Source organism: Lampetra fluviatilis, chromosome 30 (genome assembly GCF_964198595.1).
Source record: "Lampetra fluviatilis chromosome 30, kcLamFluv1.1, whole genome shotgun sequence".
Taxonomy (NCBI): Eukaryota; Metazoa; Chordata; class Hyperoartia; order Petromyzontiformes; family Petromyzontidae; genus Lampetra; species Lampetra fluviatilis.
In genome coordinates, this window is record NC_136304.1 from 9,464,350 (window position 1) to 9,485,730 (window position 21,381).

Genomic DNA, 21,381 nt, shown 5'->3' on the forward strand with positions numbered 1-21,381 from the left:
ACAATGTCAATCGCAGTGAATCGATCGATCGAACGATCTTTATTTCACGTGCCAATATCGCCCTCAATAAAGTCGTGCATCGGTGCCAATTGCAGCGGAACGGGAACGGTACCGAGGATTGGGGGGGGGTGACGGAGCAACAGGAATGGAAAACAAGAACCCGTCACGACCTCGGTGGCTAGCACCGACCGAGCAGAATAAATTGCAACCGCGTGCAACGCATTGCACCAGCAAGGTAAGTAGCAAGTAAAACAAAGCAAATGAAAAGTAAAGAAGAGGACTTTTATTTTACGTTTCAGACGTGATGGCAGGGCAAGTGTGGAGACTGTGGTGTGAGTGTTGGGGACCCTCTTCTTGATTCTTTCGGTAAAGTCACATAGAAGGGAAATAATACAATAATAAAAATAATAAAAATAAAATATAATAAAATAATTCTCACGACGTTCTTCACCTGAGGACGGCTGCTTGTGTTGGGGACCTCTTCATCTCTGACATTGTTTCGCTGCCAGAGAGCGCGAGAAGCCTGCGCGGCCATCGGGGTGACAGAGCGGGCGAGGAGGCGCGGTGCCCACGCCGTGCCGGCCTTCCTCAGCGCTCGCTCGCAGCAACACTTGCTCCACGAGTGTGCGCAGGCTATCCGGGGGATCTTTGTCTCTGCGTTTGCGTGTGAGGAGCGGTGGTGTAGCGGTTAGCGCACCGCGCTACGAACTCGGCCACCCGAGTTCGATTCCCACTCACGGCCACCTACACCGGTGACGATTATCTGAAACGGTCCCGGGCCTCCCCTAGGTCGACTCAGCCTCAAAAGAGTACTTTATTTCGGTGTGTAAACATCGCCACTGGGGAGACAAAGGCGGCCGGGCATGCTGCTGGCCACCCACTCCCTCGTGTGCCGTGCCGGCCTTTATCGGCGCTCGCGAACAGCACTTGCCCCAACAGTCTGTTACAGGCTACACGGGGGATCTTTGCCATTTTTGTGTGTGCGCAGGTAACATCGAGTACAGCTGCCCTGCGGCGAGCGAGTGCGAGATCACCAAGCGCAGACGCAAGTCGTGCCAGGCGTGCCGCTTCACAAAGTGCCTGCGAGTGGGCATGCTCAAGGAAGGTGAGAGAGAGTGCGCTCTGCTCGGAGCCCCCAGGGTGTGTGGGCTGGAGTTCCGCCATGCGGCGCGGCTGACCCACGCCGTGCCGGCCTTCAAGGAGCAGTGGGCGATGGAGGAGGCCGTGTGCTCGGTGGCAGATGACGGGGAGCTCTGCGTGCTGTTGTGAGCTACCCGTCGGAGGCCGTCGGACTGCGAGAAGGGCTGCGTGCAGAACGAGAGAGAGCGAGAGAGTGAGCGAGAGGTGGGGGTTTACATAAAGCAAAGTTTTTTTTTTTATTACGAAATGATGAACGAAGCAAAGTGCCGACTACACCGAGCATCTTCTTGTTTCCACTGATCGTTAAAAAAGAGAGAGAGGAGTTGGGTGGGTGGGGAGGGAAGGCCAGGGCAGCGGTCGTCATCCAGCGGCACGCGGTGGCACCGCACCCAGCCGCTCGTGCCGCCGCTCTCGGCTCTGCGCGCGTGTTGGCGAGCGCATTGGGTGGCGATGGAGCGGCGATGTTGGGGGAGCGGTAGCGTCGCGGTCAGCGCGCTGCGCTACGAGGCTGGTGACCCGGGTTCGATCCCCGCTTTTATCTAGGTCGACTCATTGAGTATCTGGTGCGATGTGTAAACATCGCCACTGGGGAGACAAAGGCGGCCGGGCGTGGTGTTAGACACTCACCCCCTCGTGTGCCGTGCCGGCCTTCATAGGTGCTCGCTAACAGCACTTGCTCCTACAATGTGTTAAGGCTATACGGGGTATTGTTGTCTTTGTTACGGGGAGCGGTGGTGCAACGTTTAGCGCGCTGCACTGCTCATTCCGGCGACCCAAGTTCCATTCCCGCACGTGACCAATAAGAGTGGTGAATATTTGAACCAGTCTTGGGCCTCGTCTATATTAATTCAGCCGTAAATCAGTGCTTGGTACAGTGTATAAACATCAGCACTTGGAAGACAAACGCGACTGGGATTGATGTCGATCACCCACCCCATCGTGTCCCGTGCCGGCCCTGACAGGTGCTGCTCGCTAACAGCACTGACCCAACGGTCTTGCATGAAGCCACATTGTTACAGGGGGATCTCTGTGTCTTCTCGTGCAGGTGTGCGCCTCGACAGGGTGCGTGGGGGCCGACAGAAATACAAGCGTCGGATTGACGCGGAGAGCGGCGCCCTCCTGCAGCCGCCCGCCACCTTGCAGCCCGCAAAGCGGCCCGGTGAGAGGACTCGTTGGGTTTCTCCCGCATGACCCCCTTGAGGTCACTGCCGAGCGGCCTGTGTACACCCGAAGGGTGGCCTTATTACACCCAGGTAAAAAGATAAAATAAAAAATTAAATTAAATACTAGCATACGACTTTTCGATTGCAACACTAGCAATCATCATCAGGTATAAATTAAATAGAAACACAAATCTAGTATACTTAGAAATGTAATGTAATACAACAGAGAGTCGGATAACATAACAGTCAACACCCTATCTGGTTGATTACGTTCTTCCTGAGAATGCTAAATTTGAGAGAGATTTTAAACACAGAACCAGAAACATATAGACAGACATATAAGCAGACAGATATCACAGAGATACATAGAGAGAGAGAGAGCAAACATAGGCACAAAGAGAAACTACCGAAAGAACCAAAGAATAATTCCTGCAGTCACGAAAGCTCCAAATTAAGTTTATTACACCCAGTGACGGACTGGGACTCAAAATCGGCCCAAGCATTTGTTTGTAAAGCACACGCCGGGGCCCCGAACTGCAGTGCGATCTCATTGGGCGCTTTGGGGGCTGGGTGCAAACACACAAGTGGGTGGCTGGTGAGGAAGAATCTTTGGGGGCTGCTGAATATGGGGACTTAGTAGCCAACTGAGAGCGAAACTAAACAATGAAGCGTACACATTAGACGTAATGAAATATATATTTTTATTTTTTTACTCTCATCACATTTTAAATTTCCCCACACAGACCGGCCCACCGGCCATAGGGCAGTCCGGGCCAAGTTTGGTTATATCCCTTTCCCACTGGCATATCCGAGCCACGCCAGTGTGGCACCGATTGCGGTACGGGGTGGTTTTCCACTGGCAACAATGCTGAGCCGAGCCAGGACAAACCCGTGCTACGCTGGCCTCACAAGAAGACGTCTGAATCGGGGCTCGTGGTCAAGCAGGACCAAGGGTTAGGGTTAATGTCATCCTTTGCATCATGTCAGCATCACTTTAACGCGCGACGGCTCGTGTCACGCTCTCACGTTCGTACACGGAAAAGAGGAGTCGCCCAGAAGAGGTGAGACATTCGTCTCGTTCTCGGCGTTTATTCACAAGCAACTATAACCACAACTCGTGCTTGCACTGCCATCTGCTGCCCAACTCCGAGATCAGCCGAGGTCAGGCGCATCCCGGGTGATGGAGCAAATCAGCGTTCAACCATTTGTTTATTATCCATCTCTAAATTTCAACGATTCACGTCTCCAATTTTTTCTTATTCCCCCCCCCCCCCAAGACTCGGCTTTGCCAGCTGCACCTGCAAACACAAGCCGCACACCGTCTCTGCCCACACAGACGCGCCATCGGTGGCGCTCGCCTCTCTTGGTGACCCCGAGGACGTGGCGGAAATTCCACATTCTCCTCCTCAAACTGCCACGATATTCTTGTTGCCCTCTCTGCTCTGAAGGGCCATTGCCCAACTCTTTGTCAGTCCACTGCTGGATGAAGGCCCCATATTTCATCAGTTAAGGGTTACATTTTGAATTAAAGCTTTCGTGACTGCAGGGATTCATCTTCTTGGTTCTTTCGGTAAAGTCACGTAGAAGGGAAGTAATAAAATAATAAAAATAAATAAAAATAAAACATAATAAAATTAAAATTAATTTATTATGTTTTATTTTTATTATTTTATTACTTCCTTTCTACGTGACTTTACCGAAAGAACCAAGAAGACAGTTAAGGGTTGGCGACAGGAGTGCCCAGGACCTGTTCAGGCATCACTCGCCACTCATTTTAGCCGTGCCCTGGAATCAAAACACGGGCCACCAGGTTTATGGCACGATGCCGCGAATCACTGACTCACATCTCCACCCACAACGTGAGTCACGGTGGCGAGACGTTAACTACCTCGCGTAGTATACAGGAGATCATTGGTTCGATCCCGACGCCTGAATTATATTTGGAGTTGGCGATGTCTCTCCGCCAGCGGTCGCGTCGATTTTTCTACAGGTCCTCTGGTTTCCCCTCCACATTTAGGAACATGCGTTCTAGAGTATTTGTCTGATATAAATGTCCACGTGATAAGTCACTTCGTTGAGCTATCATTTGTGGGCAGATTGCTTCTAAAAAAGAGCTAAATAGCTCAGTGGGCCTTACCTGGTAAAATAAATAAAAAAGAAGTTTATAGTTTACTGTTTCTTCTGTCAGTAAACAGTGTGATTGAACACTCTGGTGAGGTTTAACACGTAGGCTTTCGCGACCAATATCCATTCAGGTTTTTCTTTGTTGGATTATATCGCGTGAATATAAATGCGTCGTTAACCCCGGCAGTCAATTCGTAAGGTTTGTCACGTAAACAGAACGTGCCAATTCGTGTACTAGTACAGCACACTGGTGTGTTGGAGAGCAAATCCACAACATTTACAATCTGAGTACGAATCCATCTATTTAAGGAACGAAACAGGAGGATTTCTTCACAAATCTGGCTGTCCGCCTGATGAAGCTAGTTGTAATTACTGGCGAAACGTCGTACTCAGTTTGTAAATGTTGAGGCTTGGCTCTCCAACACACCGGTGTGCTGTACTAGTGACGAATTAGCGTGTTCTGTTTACGTGACAAACCTTACTAGTTGGCTGTGTCGGGTGGTGGCGGGTTTTAACGACACATTTATATTTACACGATCTAATCCAACACAAAAACGTATATTATGGACTGCAGTAAGGGTTGTTTAATTTATGCTTTCCTAAAGTACTCCCATCTCGATGTATCTGCAATGTCTGTGTGTGTCCGTCTTTCTTATTTATATGTTCTTGTCTGTCTTTGTGTGCACCAGTGATGGCTGTCTGTCTGTCTTGATGTTTGTGTTGTTGTCTGTGTTGTTTGTGTTGTTGTCTGTGTTGTTGTCTGTGTTGTTGTTTGTGTTGTTGTTTGTGTTGTTGTTTGTGTTGTTGTCTGTGTTGTTGTTTGTGTTGTTGTCTGTATTGTTGTTTGTGTTGTTGTTTGTGTTGTTGTCTGTGTTGTTGTCTGTATTGTTGTTTGTGTTGTTGTCTGTGTTGTTGTTTGTGTTGTTGTTTGTGTTGTTGTTTGTGTTGTTGTCTGTGTTGTTGTTTGTGTTGTTGTCTGTGTTGTTGTTTGTGTTGTTGTCTGTGTTGTTGTTTGTGTTGTTGTTTGTGTTGTTGTTTGTGTTGTTGTTTGTGTTGTTGTCTGTGTTGTTGTTTGTGTTGTTGTTTGTGTTGTTGTTTGTGTTGTTGTCTGTGTTGTTGTTTGTGTTGTTGTCTGTGTTGTTGTTTGTGTTGTTGTCTGTGTTGTTGTCTGTGTTGTTGTCTGTGTTGTTGTTTGTGTTGTTGTCTGTGTTGCTGTCTGTGTTGTTGTCTGTGTTGTTGTCTGTGTTGTTGTTTGTGTTGTTGTCTGTGTTGTTGTTTGTGTTGTTGTTTGTGTTGTTGTCTGTGTTGTTGTTTGTGTTGTCTGTGTTGCTGTCTGTGTTGTTGTCTGTGTTGTTGTCTGTGTTGTTGTCTGTATTGTTGTATGTGTTGTTGTCTGTGTTGTTGTTTGTGTTGCTGTCTGTGTTGTTGTTTGTGTTGTTGTTTGTGTTGCTGTTTGTGTTGTTGTCTGTGTTGTTTTCTCTGTTGATGTCTGTGTCGTTTTGGGACCACGTCTCAGATCTCTTCCCTGACACAATCCCTCCAGTGTCCTCGCTTCGACGACTTCAATGACTCGGATGTCTCTCATAACCATTGCTATCTTGACATTGCTTAACATTGACTGATTGCCAATTAATTTTTTTAACGAACATTAATCTAATATGCAACTTTGAAGTTACGCAGATGTCATTTATCAATTTTGTTTCAAAGTGTTTGGCAGTTTCCGAACTGCATAGCTGAGGATGCGGCCTTCACACAGGCTTAGTCATAAAATGCTTTTGGCCTTGACCTCATGAGACCAGCCCTTGACTCCAATCCCGCGTCTATCTCTAACGAAAGCAACCTGCAGTCAATCTCACCAGCTAACGTCTTGCCTTTCTATCCTTCCCTCCTCCTTTGTCTCTCCGCATCTATCTTCTTGCTCCCCATGTCCGCCCGTCAGTCAACAAGATGGTCTCCCAGCTGCTCGTCGTGGAACCCGACCGCCTGTTCGCCATGGCGGGGCCCGGGGCGGCCGAGTGTGACGTCACAGCGCTCACCACGCTGTGCGACCTCGCCGACCGCGAGCTCGTGCTCATCATCGGCTGGGCCAAGCACGTGCCGGGTGCGCCTACCACCTCACAGCTCGTACTGCCTACTACCCCCCAGCTCACATCACCTACCTCCCCCTAGCTCACACCGCCTACCTCCCCCCAGCTCACACCGCCTACCTCCCCCTAGCTCACACCACCTACCTCCCCCCTAGCTCACACCACCTACCTCCCCCTAGCTCACACCACCTACCTCCCCCTAGCTCACACCACCTACCTCCCCCTAGCTCACACCACCTACCTCCCCCTAGCTCACACCACCTACCTCCCCCTAGCTCACACCACCTACCTCCCCCTAGCTCACACCGCCTACCTCCCCCTAGCTCACACCGCCTACCTCCCCCTAGCTCACACCACCTACCTCCCCCTAGCTCACACCACCTACCTCCCCCTAGCTCACACCACCTACCTCCCCCTAGCTCACACCGCCTACCTCCCCCCAGCTCACACCGCCTACCTCCCCCTAGCTCGCACCACCTACCTCCCCCCTAGCTCACACCACCTACCTCCCCCTAGCTCACACCACCTACCTCCCCCTAGCTCACACCACCTACCTCCCCCTAGCTCACACCACCTACCTCCCCCTAGCTCACACCACCTACCTCCCCCTAGCTCACACCACCTACCTCCCCCTAGCTCACACCGCCTACCTCCCCCTAGCTCACACCGCCTACCTCCCCCTAGCTCACACCACCTACCTCCCCCTAGCTCACACCACCTACCTCCCCCTAGCTCACACCACCTACCTCCCCCTAGCTCACACCACCTACCTCCCCCTAGCTCACACCGCCTACCTCCCCCTAGCTCACACCGCCTACCTCCCCCCAGCTCACACCGCCTACCTCCCCCCAGCTCACACCACCTACCTCCCCCTAGCTCACACCACCTACCTCCCCCCTAGCTCACACCACCTACCTCCCCCTAGCTCACACCACCTACCTCCCCCTAGCTCACACCGCCTACCTCCCCCTAGCTCACACCACCTACCTCCCCCTAGCTCACACCGCCTACCTCCCCCTAGCTCACACCACCTACCTCCCCCTAGCTCACACCGCCTACCTCCCCCTAGCTCACACCACCTACCTCCCCCTAGCTCACACCACCTACCTCCCCCCAGCTCACACCACCTACCTCCCCCAGCTCACACCACCTACCTCCCCCCAGCTCACACCACCTACCTCCCCCTAGCTCACACCACCTACCTCCCCCCAGCTCACACCACCTACCTCCCCCAGCTCACACCACCTACCTCCCCCCAGCTCACACCACCTACCTCCCCCTAGCTCACACCACCTACCTCCCCCTAGCTCACACCGCCTACCTCCCCCCAGCTCACACCGCCTACCTCCCCCAGCTCACACCACCTACCTCCCCCTAGCTCACACCACCTACCTCCCCCTAGCTCACAGCGCCTACCTCCCCATGCTCACACCGCCTACCTCCCCCTAGCTCACACCGCCTACCTCCCCCCAACTCACACCGCCTACCTCCCCCCAGCTCACACCACCTACCTCCCCCTAGCTCACACCACCTACCTCCCCCTAGCTCACACCGCCTACCTTCCCCCAGCTCACACCGCCTACCTCCCCCAGCTCACACCGCCTACCTCCCCCTAGCTCACACCGCCTACCTCCCCCCAGCTCACACCGCCTACCTCCCCCTAGCTCACACCACCTACCTCCCCCTAGCTCACACCACCTACCTCCCCTAGCTCACACCACCTACCTCCCCCTAGCTCACACCGCCTACCTCCCCCTAGCTCACACCGCCTACCTCCCCCAGCTCACACCACCTACCTCCCCTAGCTCACACCACCTACCTCCCCCCAGCTCACACCGCCTACCTCCCCCTAGCTCACACCACCTACCTCCCCCTAGCTCACACCGCCTACCTCCCCCTAGCTCACACCACCTACCTCCCCTAGCTCACACCACCTACCTCCCCCTAGTTCACACCGCCTACCTCCCCCCAGCTCACACCACCTACCTCCCCCTAGCTCACACCACCTACCTCTTCCCAGCTCACACCACCTACCTCCCCCTAGCTCACACCACCTACCTCTTCCCAGCTCACACCACCTACCTCCCCTAGCTCACACCACCTACCTCCCCCTAGCTCACACCACCTACCTCCCCTAGCTCACACCACCTACCTCCCCCTAGTTCACACCGCCTACCTCCCCCCAGCTCACACCACCTACCTCCCCCTAGCTCACACCACCTACCTCTTCCCAGCTCACACCACCTACCTCCCCTAGCTCACACCACCTACCTCCCCCCAGCTCACACCACCTACCTCCCCCCAGCTCACACCACCTACCTCCCCCTAGCTCACACCACCTACCTCCCCCAGCTCACACCGCCTACCTCCCCCTAGCTCACACCGCCTACCTCCCCCCAGCTCACACCGCCTACCTCCCCCTAGCTCACACCGCCTACCTCCCCCTAGCTCACACCGCCTACCTCCCCCTAGCTCACACCGCCTACCTCCCCCAGCTCACACCGCCTACCTCCCCCCAGCTCACACCGCCTACCTCCCCCAGCTCACACCGCCTACCTCCCCCTAGCTCACACCACCTACCTCCCCCAGCTCACACCGCCTACCTCCCCCTAGCTCACACCGCCTACCTCCCCCTAGCTCACACCACCTACCTCCCCCTAGCTCACACCACCTACCTCCCCCTAGCTCACACCGCCTACCTCCCCCTAGCTCACACCACCTACCTCCCCCTAGCTCACACCACCTACCTCCCCCTAGCTCACACCACCTACCTCCCCCTAGCTCACACCACCTACCTCCCCTAGCTCACACCACCTACCTCCCCTAGCTCACACCGCCTACCTCCCCCTAGCTCACACCACCTACCTCCCCTAGCTCACACCACCTACCTCCCCCTAGCTCACACCACCTACCTCCCCCTAGCTCACACCACCTACCTCCCCTAGCTCACACCACCTACCTCCCCTAGCTCACACCGCCTACCTCCCCCTAGCTCACACCACCTACCTCCCCTAGCTCACACCACCTACTTCCCCCCAGCTCACAGCACCTACCTCCCCCTAGCTCACACCACCTACCTCCCCCTAGCTCACACCACCTACCTCCCCCCAGATCACACCACCTACCTCCCCTAGCTCACACCACCTACCTCCCCCCAGCTCACACCACCTACCTCCCCCCAGCTCACACCACCTACCTCCCCCTAGCTCACACCACCTACCTCCCCCTAACTCAAACCGCCTACCTCCCCCTAGCTCACACCACCTACCTCCCCCTAGCTCACACCACCTACCTCCCCCTAGCTCACACCACCTACCTCCCCCTAGCTCACACCACCTACCTCCCCTAGCTCACACCACCTACCTCCCCTAGCTCACACCGCCTACCTCCCCCTAGCTCACACCACCTACCTCCCCTAGCTCACACCACCTACCTCCCCCTAGCTCACACCACCTACCTCCCCCTAGCTCACACCACCTACCTCCCCCTAGCTCACACCACCTACCTCCCCTAGCTCACACCACCTACCTCCCCTAGCTCACACCACCTACCTCCCCCTAGCTCACACCACCTACCTCCCCTAGCTCACACCACCTACCTCCCCCCAGCTCACACCACCTACCTCCCCTAGCTCACACCACCTACCTCCCCTAGCTCACACCACCTACCTCCCCTAGCTCACACCGCCTACCTCCCCCTAGCTCACACCACCTACCTCCCCTAGCTCACACCACCTACCTCCCCCCAGCTCACACCACCTACCTCCCCCTAGCTCACACCACCTACCTCCCCCTAGCTCACACCACCTACCTCCCCCCAGATCACACCACCTACCTCCCCTAGCTCACACCACCTACCTCCCCCCAGCTCACACCACCTACCTCCCCCCAGCTCCACCACCTACCTCCCCCTAGCTCACACCACCTACCTCCCCCTAACTCAAACCGCCTACCTCCCCCTAGCTCACACCACCTACCTCCCCCTAGCTCACACCACCTACCTCCCCCTAGCTCACACCACCTACCTCCCCCTAGCTCACACCACCTACCTCCCCTAGCTCACACCACCTACCTCCCCTAGCTCACACCGCCTACCTCCCCCTAGCTCACACCACCTACCTCCCCTAGCTCACACCACCTACCTCCCCCTAGCTCACACCACCTACCTCCCCCTAGCTCACACCACCTACCTCCCCCTAGCTCACACCACCTACCTCCCCTAGCACACACCACCTACCTCCCCTAGCTCACACCACCTACCTCCCCCTAGCTCACACCACCTACCTCCCCTAGCTCACACCACCTACCTCCCCCCAGCTCACACCACCTACCTCCCCCTAGCTCACACCACCTACCTCCCCCTAGCTCACACCACCTACCTCCCCCCAGCTCACACCACCTACCTCCCCCTAGCTCACACCACCTACCTCCCCCTAGCTCACACCACCTACCTCCCCCCAGCTCACACCACCTACCTCCCCTAGCTCACACCACCTACCTCCCCCTAGCTCACACCGCCTACCTCCCCTAGCTCACACCACCTACCTCCCCCCAGCTCACACCGCCTACCTCCCCCTAGCTCACACAGCCTACCTCCCCTAGCTCACACCACCTACCTCCCCCTAGCTCACACCACCTACCTCCCCCTAGCTCACACCGCCTACCTCCCCCCAGCTCACACCACCTACCTCCCCCTAGCTCACACCACCTACCTCCCCCCAGCTCACACCACCTACCTCCCCTTAGCTCACACCACCTACCTCCCCCCAGCTCACACCACCTACCTCCCCCTAGCTCACACCACCTACCTCCCCCCAGCTCACACCACCTACCCCCCCCCTAGCTCACACCACCTACCTCCCCCTAGCTCACAACACCTACCTCCCCCTAACTCAAACCGCCTACCTCCCCCTAGCTCACACCACCTACCTCCCCCTAGCTCACACCACCTACCTCCCCCTAGCTCACACCACCTACCTCCCCCTAGCTCACACCACCTACCTCCCCTAGCTCACACCACCTACCTCCCCTAGCTCACACCGCCTACCTCCCCCTAGCTCACACCACCTACCTCCCCTAGCTCACACCACCTACCTCCCCCTAGCTCACACCACCTACCTCCCCCTAGCTCACACCACCTACCTCCCCCTAGCTCACACCACCTACCTCCCCTAGCTCACACCACCTACCTCCCCTAGCTCACACCACCAACCTCCCCCTAGCTCACACCACCTACCTCCCCTAGCTCACACCACCTACCTTCCCCCAGCTCACACCACCTACCTCCCCTAGCTCACACCACCTACCTCCCCTAGCTCACACCACCTACCTCCCCTAGCTCACACCGCCTACCTCCCCCTAGCTCACACCACCTACCTCCCCTAGCTCACACCACCTACCTCCCCCCAGCTCACACCACCTACCTCCCCCTAGCTCACACCACCTACCTCCCCCTAGCTCACACCACCTACCTCCCCCCAGATCACACCACCTACCTCCCCTAGCTCACACCACCTACCTCCCCCCAGCTCACACCACCTACCTCCCCCCAGCTCCACCACCTACCTCCCCCTAGCTCACACCACCTACCTCCCCCTAACTCAAACCGCCTACCTCCCCCTAGCTCACACCACCTACCTCCCCCTAGCTCACACCACCTACCTCCCCCTAGCTCACACCACCTACCTCCCCCTAGCTCACACCACCTACCTCCCCTAGCTCACACCACCTACCTCCCCTAGCTCACACCGCCTACCTCCCCCTAGCTCACACCACCTACCTCCCCTAGCTCACACCACCTACCTCCCCCTAGCTCACACCACCTACCTCCCCTCTAGCTCACACCACCTACCTCCCCCTAGCTCACACCACCTACCTCCCCTAGCTCACACCACCTACCTCCCCTAGCTCACACCACCTACCTCCCCCTAGCTCACACCACCTACCTCCCCTAGCTCACACCACCTACCTCCCCCCAGCTCACACCACCTACCTCCCCCTAGCTCACACCACCTACCTCCCCCTAGCTCACACCACCTACCTCCCCCCAGCTCACACCACCTACCTCCCCTAGCTCACACCACCTACCTCCCCCCAGCTCACACCACCTACCTCCCCCCAGCTCACACCACCTACCTCCCCCCAGCTCACACCACCTACCTCCCCCTAGCTCACACCACCTACCTCCCCCCAGCTCACACCACCTACCTCCCCTAGCTCACACCACCTACCTCCCCCTAGCTCACACCACCTACCTCCCCCTAGCTCACACCACCTACCTCCCCCTAGCTCACACCGCCTACCTCCCCTAGCTCACACCACCTACCTCCCCCCAGCTCACACCGCCTACCTCCCCCTAGCTCACACAGCCTACCTCCCCTAGCTCACACCACCTACCTCCCCCTAGCTCACACCACCTACCTCCCCCTAGCTCACACCGCCTACCTCCCCCCAGCTCACACCACCTACCTCCCCCTAGCTCACACCACCTACCTCCCCCCAGCTCACACCACCTACCTCCCCCTAGCTCACACCACCTACCTCCCCCCAGCTCACACCACCTACCTCCCCCTAGCTCACACCACCTACCTCCCCCCAGCTCACACCACCTACCCCCCCCCTAGCTCACACCACCTACCTCCCCCTAGCTCACACCACCTACCTCCCCCTAGCTCACACCACCTACCTCCCCCTATCTCACACCACCTACCTCCCCCCAGCTCACACCACCTACCTCCCCCTAGCTCACACCACCTACCTCCCCCAGCTCACACCGCCTACCTCCCCCTAGCTCACACTGCCTACCTCCCCCCAGCTCACACTGCCTACCTCCCCCTAGCTCACACTACCTACCTCCCCCTAGCTCACACTGCCTACCTCCCCCCAGCTCACACCACCTAGCTCCCCCTAGCTCACACCAACTACCTCCCCCTAGCTCACACCGCCTACCTCCCCCCAGCTCACACCGCCTACCTCCCCCCAGCTCACACCACCTACCTCCCCCTAGCTCACACCACCTACCTCCCCCCAGCTCACACCACCTACTTCCCCCTAGCTCACACCACCTACCTCCCCCTAGCTCACACCGCCTACCTCCCCCTAGCTCACACCACCTACCTCCCCCCATCTCACACCACCTACCTCCCCCTAGCTCACACCACCTACCTCCCCCTAGCTCACACCGCCTACCTCTCCCCAGCTCACACCGCCTACCTCCCCCTAGCTCACACCACCTACCTCCCCTTAGCTCACACCGCCTACCTCCCCCTAGCTCACACCACCTACCTCCCCCATCTCACACCGCCTACCTCCCCCTAGCTCACACCACCTACCTCCCCCCAGCTCACACCGCCTACCTCCCCCTAGCTCACACCACCTACCTCCCCCCATCTCACACCACCTACCTCCCCCTAGCTCACACCACCTACCTCCCCCTAGCTCACACCACCTACCTCCCCCTAGCTCACACTGCCTACCTTCCCCTAGCTCACACCACCTACCTCCCCCTAGCTCACACCGCCTACCTCCCCCTAGCTCACACCGCCTACCTCCCCCTAGCTCACACCGCCTACCTCCCCCTAGCTCACACCGCCTACCTCCACCTAGCTCACACCACCTACCTCTCCCCAGCTCACACCACCTACCTCCCCCTAGCTCACACCACCAACCTCCCCACAGCTTACAACGCCTACCTCCCCCTAGCTCACACCACCTACCTCCCCCCAGCTCACACCACCTACCTCCCCCTAGCTCACACCACCTACCTCCCCCCAGCTCACACCACCTACCTCCCCCTAGCTCACACCACCTACCTCCCCCCAGCTCACACCACCTACCTCCCCCTAGCTCACACCACCTACCTCCCCCTAGCTCACACCACCTACCTCCCCACAGCTCACACCGCCTACCTCCCCCTAGCTCACACCACCTACCTCCCCCCAGCTCACACCACCTACCTCCCCCCAGCTCACACCGCCTACCTCCCCCTAGCTCACACCACCTACCTCCCCCTAGCTCACACCGCCTACCTCCCCCTAGCTCACACCACCTACCTCCCCCCATCTCACACCGCCTACCTCCCCCTAGCTCACACCACCTATCTCCCCCCAGCTCACACCGCCTACCTCCCCCTAGCTCACACCACCTACCTCCCTCCATCTGACACCTCCTACCTCCCCCTAGCTCACACCACCTACCTCCCCCTAGCTCACACCACCTACCTCCCCCTACCTCACACCGCCTACCTCCCCCTAGCTCACACCACCTACCTCCCCCTAGCTCACACCGCCTACTTCCCCCTAGCTCACACCGCCTACCTCCCCCTAGCTCACACCGCCTACCTCCCCCTAGCTCACACCGCCTACCTCCACCTAGCTCACACCACCTACCTCCGCTAGCTCACACCACCTACCTCCCCCTAGCTCACACCACCTACCTCCCCCCAGCTCACACCGCCTACCTCCCCCTAGCTCACACCACCTACCTCCCCCAGCTCACACCGCCTACCTCCCCCTAGCTCACACCACCTACCTCCCCCCAGCTCACACCACCTACCTTCCCCTAGCTCACACCACCTACCTCCCCCCAGCTCACACCACCTACCTCCCCCTAGCTCACACCACCAACCTCCCCCCAGCTTACAATGCCTACCTCCCCCTAGCTCACACCACCTACCTCCCCCCAGCTCACACCACCTACCTCCCCCTAGCTCACACCACCTACCTCCCCCCAGCTCACACCACCTACCTCCCCCTAGCTCACACCACCTACCTCCCCCCAGCTCACACCACCTACCTCCCCCTAGCTCACACCACCTACCTCCCCCCAGCTCACACCACCTACCTCCCCCTAGCTCACACCACCTACCTCCCCCCAGCTCACACCACCTACCCCCCCCCTAGCTCACACCACCTACCTCCCCCTAGCTCACACCACCTACCTCCCCCTAGCTCACACCACCTACCTCCCCCTATCTCACACCACCTACCTCCCCCCAGCTCACACCACCTACCTCCCCCTAGCTCACACCACCTACCTCCCCCAGCTCACACCGCCTACCTCCCCCTAGCTCACACTGCCTACCTCCCCCCAGCTCACACTGCCTACCTCCCCCTAGCTCACACTACCTACCTCCCCCTAGCTCACACTGCCTACCTCCCCCCAGCTCACACCACCTACCTCCCCCAGCTCACACCGCCTACCTCCCCCTAGCTCACACTGCCTACCTCCCCCCAGCTCACACTGCCTACCTCCCCCTAGCTCACACTACCTACCTCCCCCTAGCTCACACTGCCTACCTCCCCCCAGCTCACACCACCTAGCTCCCCCTAGCTCACACCAACTACCTCCCCCTAGCTCACACCGCCTACCTCCCCCAGCTCACACCGCCTACCTCCCCCCAGCTCACACCACCTACCTCCCCCTAGCTCACACCACCTACCTCCCCCCAGCTCACACCACCTACTTCCCCCTAGCTCACACCACCTACCTCCCCCTAGCTCACACCGCCTACCTCCCCCTAGCTCACACCACCTACCTCCCCCCATCTCACACCACCTACCTCCCCCTAGCTCACACCACCTACCTCCCCCTAGCTCACACCGCCTACCTCTCCCCAGCTCACACCGCCTACCTCCCCCTAGCTCACACCACCTACCTCCCCTTAGCTCACACCGCATACCTCCCCCTAGCTCACACCACCTACCTCCCCCATCTCACACCGCCTACCTCCCCCTAGCTCACACCACCTACCTCCCCCCAGCTCACACCGCCTACCTCCCCCTAGCTCACACCACCTACCTCCCCCCATCTCACACCACCTACCTCCCCCTAGCTCACACCACCTACCTCCCCCTAGCTCACACCACCTACTTCCCCCTAGCTCACACTGCCTACCTTCCCCTAGCTCACACCACCTACCTCCCCCTAGCTCACACCGCCTACCTCCCCCTAGCTCACACCGCCTACCTCCCCCTAGCTCACACCGCCTACCTCCCCCTAGCTCACACCGCCTACCTCCACCTAGCTCACACCACCTACCTCTCCCCAGCTCACACCACCTACCTCCCCCTAGCTCACACCACCAACCTCCCCACAGCTTACAACGCCTACCTCCCCCTAGCTCACACCACCTACCTCCCCCCAGCTCACACCACCTACCTCCCCCTAGCTCACACCACCTACCTCCCCCCAGCTCACACCACCTACCTCCCCCTAGCTCACACCACCTACCTCCCCCCAGCTCACACCACCTACCTCCCCCTAGCTCACACCACCTACCTCCCCCTAGCTCACACCACCTACCTCCCCACAGCTCACACCGCCTACCTCCCCCTAGCTCACACCACCTACCTCCCCCCAGCTCACACCACCTACCTCCCCCCAGCTCACACCGCCTACCTCCCCCTAGCTCACACCACCTACCTCCCCCTAGCTCACACCGCCTACCTCCCCCTAGCTCACACCACCTACCTCCCCCCATCTCACACCGCCTACCTCCCCCTAGCTCACACCACCTATCTCCCCCCAGCTCACACCGCCTACCTCCCCCTAGCTCACACCACCTACCTCCCTCCATCTGACACCTCCTACCTCCCCCTAGCTCACACCACCTACCTCCCCCTAGCTCACACCACCTACCTCCCCCTAGCTCACACCGCCTACCTCCCCCTAGCTCACACCACCTACCTCCCCCTAGCTCACACCGCCTACTTCCCCCTAGCTCACACCGCCTACCTCCCCCTAGCTCACACCGCCTACCTCCCCCTAGCTTACACCGCCTACCTCCACCTAGCTCACACCACCTACCTCCGCTAGCTCACACCACCTACCTCCCCCTAGCTCACACCACCTACCTCCCCCCAGCTCACACCGCCTACCTCCCCCTAGCTCACACCACCTACCTCCCCCAGCTCACAACCGCCTACCTCCCCCTAGCTCACACCACCTACCTCCCCCCAGCTCACACCACCTACCTTCCCCTAGCTCACACCACCTACCTCCCCCCAGCTCACACCACCTACCTCCCCCTAGCTCACACCACCAACCTCCCCCCAGCTTACAATGCCTACCTCCCCCTAGCTCACACCACCTACCTCCCCCCAGCTCACACCACCTACCTCCCCCTAGCTCACACCACCTACCTCCCCCCAGCTCACACCACCTACCTCCCCCTAGCTCACACCACCTACCTCCCCCCAGCTCACACCACCTACCTCCCCCTAGCTCACACCACCTACCTCCCCCTAGCTCACACCACCTACCTCCCCCCAGCTCACACCGCCTACCTCCCCCTAGCTCACACCACCTACCTCCCCCCAGCTCACACCACCTACCTCCCCCTAGCTCACACCACCTACCTCCCCCTAGCTCACACCACCTACCTCCCCCTAGCTCACACCACCTACCTCCCCCTAGCTCACACCACCTACCTCCCCCTAGCTCACACCACCTACCTCCCCCTAGCTCACACCACCTACCTCCCCCTAGCTCACACCACCTACCTCCCCCTAGCTCACACCACCTACCTCCCCCTAGCTCACACCACCTACCTCCCCCTAGCTCACACCACCTACCTCCCCCCAGCTCACACCACCTACCTCCCCCTAGCTCACACCACCTACCTCCCCCTAGCTCACACCACCTACCTCCCCCTAGCTCACACCACCTACCTCCCCCCAGCTCACACCGCCTACCTCCCCCTAGCTCACACCACCTACTCCCCCTAGCTCACACCACCTACCTCCCCCTAGCTCACACCACCTACCTCCCCCTAGCTCACACCACCTACCTCCCCCCAGCTCACACCACCTACCTCCCCCTAGCTCACACCACCTACCTCCCCCCAGCTCACACATCCTACCTCCCCCTAGCTCACACCACCTACCCTCCCCCAGCTCACACCACCTACCTCCCCCTAGCTCACACCACCTACCTCCCCCTAGCTCACACCACCTACCTCCCCCCTAGCTCACACCACCTACCTCCCCCTAGCTCACACACCTACCTCCCCCAGCTCACACCACCTACCTCCCCCAGATCACACCACCTACCTCCCCTAGCTCACACCACCTACCTCCCCCCAGCTCACACCACCTACCTCCCCCCAGCTCACACCACCTACCTCCCCCTAGCTCACACCACCTACCTCCCCCCAGCTCACACCACCTACCTCCCCCTAGCTCACACCACCTACCTCCCCCCAGCTCACACCACCTACCTCCCCCTAGTTCACACCACCTACCTCCCCCCTAGCTCACACCACCTACCTCCCCCCAGCTCACACCGCCTACCTCCCCCTAGCTCACACCACCTACCTCCCCCTAGCTCACACCACCTACCTCCCCCCAGCTCACACCACCTACCTCCCCCTAGCTCACACCACCTACCTCCCCCTAGCTCACACCACCTACCTCCCCCCAGCTCACACCGCCTACCTCCCCCTAGCTCACACCACCTACCTCCCCCTAGCATCACACCACCTACCTCCCCCCAGCTCACACCGCCTACCTCCCCCTAGCTCACACCACCTACCTCCCCCCAGCTCACACCGCCTACCTCCCCCTAGCTCACACCACCTACCTCCCCCTAGCTCACACCACCTACCTCCCCCTAGCTCACACCACCTACCTCCCCCCAGCTCACACCGCCTACCTCCCCCTAGCTCACACCACCTACCTCCCCTAGCTCACACCACCTACCTCCCCCCAGCTCACACCGCCTACCTCCCCCTAGCTCACACCACCTACCTCCCCCTAGCTCACACCACCTACCTCCCCCTAGCTCACACCACCTACCTCCCCCTAGCTCACACCACCTACCTCCTCCCAGCTCACACCACCCTACTTCCCCCAACTCAGGATCTTAGGAGTTTGCGTGTCTCTCTCCCCACGGTGGCGTAGATTTTTCTCCGAGTCCTCCGGTTTTTCCCTCCACATTTAGAATCAGCACGCGTTTAGAGTATTTGGCTGCTATACATTTCCACATGATGATAAGCCACTTCGTTGAGCTATCATTTGTGGCCGGGTCGCTGCTGAAAAAGAGCTATACAGCTCAGTGGGCCTTACCTGGTAAAAAAAAAAAATAGTTTTAGTATGATCAAATAACCCATGGGGCGAACGTCATCCAGCAGTGGATTGACAGAGGGGCTACACACGTACATCGTCGTCATCGTCGTCGTCACGTATCGATGACCCGTATCGACATCTGCCTGCGTTGCGAGCGCCAATGTGCAGACAGACAGCCCGAGTGAGCCGCACACATTGATTTTGTTAAAATCTCATGGTAATCCCACGTCCCAGCGGCGCACCGCGGTTACCCCTGGGCACTCGATACGGACGCCAACACCGCCGCCCAGCATGCCCGCCGAGCTGTGCTCACAGAAAGTGCTCGCAAAGAGCGCTAGCCCTGCGTGCTCGCAGGGAGTGCTCGTAGAGAGCTCGCCCGGCGTGCTGACCAAGCGTTGTCGCCGTGGACGTGCGCACCCCCAGGAGGGCATCGTCGCTCGGCCGTCCGCCGAGGGAGCGCGTCTGCAGCGTGGAGTCACCGCTCTTCACGCCGATAAATAACGACGGCGACGATGATGACGATGATGGCGATGATGAACACGGGATTACAAATGACGACGAGGATGAGCTTAATGATGACGACGAATCTTTGTGTGAATGGGAAGGTTTTTGAGTTCAAATCCTAGTTGTTGGCAGTTGATTTGGCACACGAACATCGTCGTCATCATCTTCACTCTGGGACTTAAGTCAATTGGTACCATTTAGTTTTGAAACCAAGAGTGGTTTTCCATGATAGAGTTTTTTTGGGGGGGGGTTAGATCACGTAAATATAGAATTGTGTCGTTAAACCCGCCACCAAGAGTGGCTTCATTTTTCGAACGTAGCAGCACACTCGGTCACTATCGGCACTAGCAAGGGCCTCGCTAACGCTCTGTGTGATGACCCCTGACCCCACCGCAGGTTTCTCCATCCTGTCGCTCGGCGACCAGATGTCGCTGCTGCAGAGCGCGTGGATGGAGGTGCTTGTGCTGGGCGTGGTGTTCCGCTCGCTGCCGTGCCACGGCGCGCTCGTCTTCGCCGACGACTGGTGCTGGGTGAGGGGCTGGCGCGCCGCGCCGGACTGCAGGAGCTGGCGCAGGCCATGCTCCATCTGGTGGGCAAGTACCAGGCGCTGCGCCTCGAGAGGGAGGGAGTACGTGCTGCTCAAGGCGATAGCGCTCGCCAACTCCGGTGAGGGCCCACAGTTTTTTCCCGAGACACGTTGAGGATCAACGTCACCCGTTTGGAGTATTTGGCTGCTGTACAGTTCCACGTGATTAGACACTTTGTTGAGCGATCGTTTGTGGCCGGTCGCTTCTGAAAAAGAGCTGCACAGTATAGCTCAGTCGGCCTTACCTCGTAGAATCTAAATAGTTTAATAGCGTCGTTTTACATTCTGCACAACAACGCAAATTATTCTTTCGAGTTATGTCTTTAAAACAAGTGAGAGCTTTGCGGTGTCGGGCGACTCAGAGGTGACAGCGTCGAGTCATTGAACCAACAGTTGGTGGTCATCGATGAATTCAACAATCGGGTGACCCAGCTGGAGTGGGTGATCTCGAACAGTGCTTGTGTCAACGACAGCTTCCCCAGAGGGGAGCGGTAGTGTCGTAGCGGTTAGCGCGCTGCACTACGAACCTGGAAGCCCGAGTTCGATTCCCGCTCACGGCCAACACCGGTGATGATTATCTCAAACGGTTCGGGCCTCCCCCGAGGTCGAACCAGCCTCAAATGAGTACCTGGTGCGGTGTATAAACATCGCCACTAGGGAGACAAAGGCGGCCGGGCGTGGTGCTGGCCACCCACCCCCTCGTGTGCCGTGCCG

At 58.4% G+C, this 21,381-nt stretch overlaps 1 protein-coding gene across 1 annotated transcript in view; it reads left to right on the forward strand.

The window, feature by feature from the left end:
• LOC144943286 (estrogen-related receptor gamma-like) overlaps nt 1-20,782 on the forward strand; it is a 57,436-nt gene extending 36,654 nt beyond the window's left edge. The window contains 6 exon segments of the mRNA XM_078870655.1: nt 989-1,105; nt 2,186-2,299; nt 6,367-6,528; nt 20,478-20,600; nt 20,603-20,706; nt 20,708-20,782. Of these exon segments, the coding sequence (XP_078726781.1) occupies nt 989-1,105; nt 2,186-2,299; nt 6,367-6,528; nt 20,478-20,600; nt 20,603-20,706; nt 20,708-20,782 (695 nt within the window).
• The last annotated feature ends 599 nt before the right edge of the window (nt 20,783-21,381 follow it).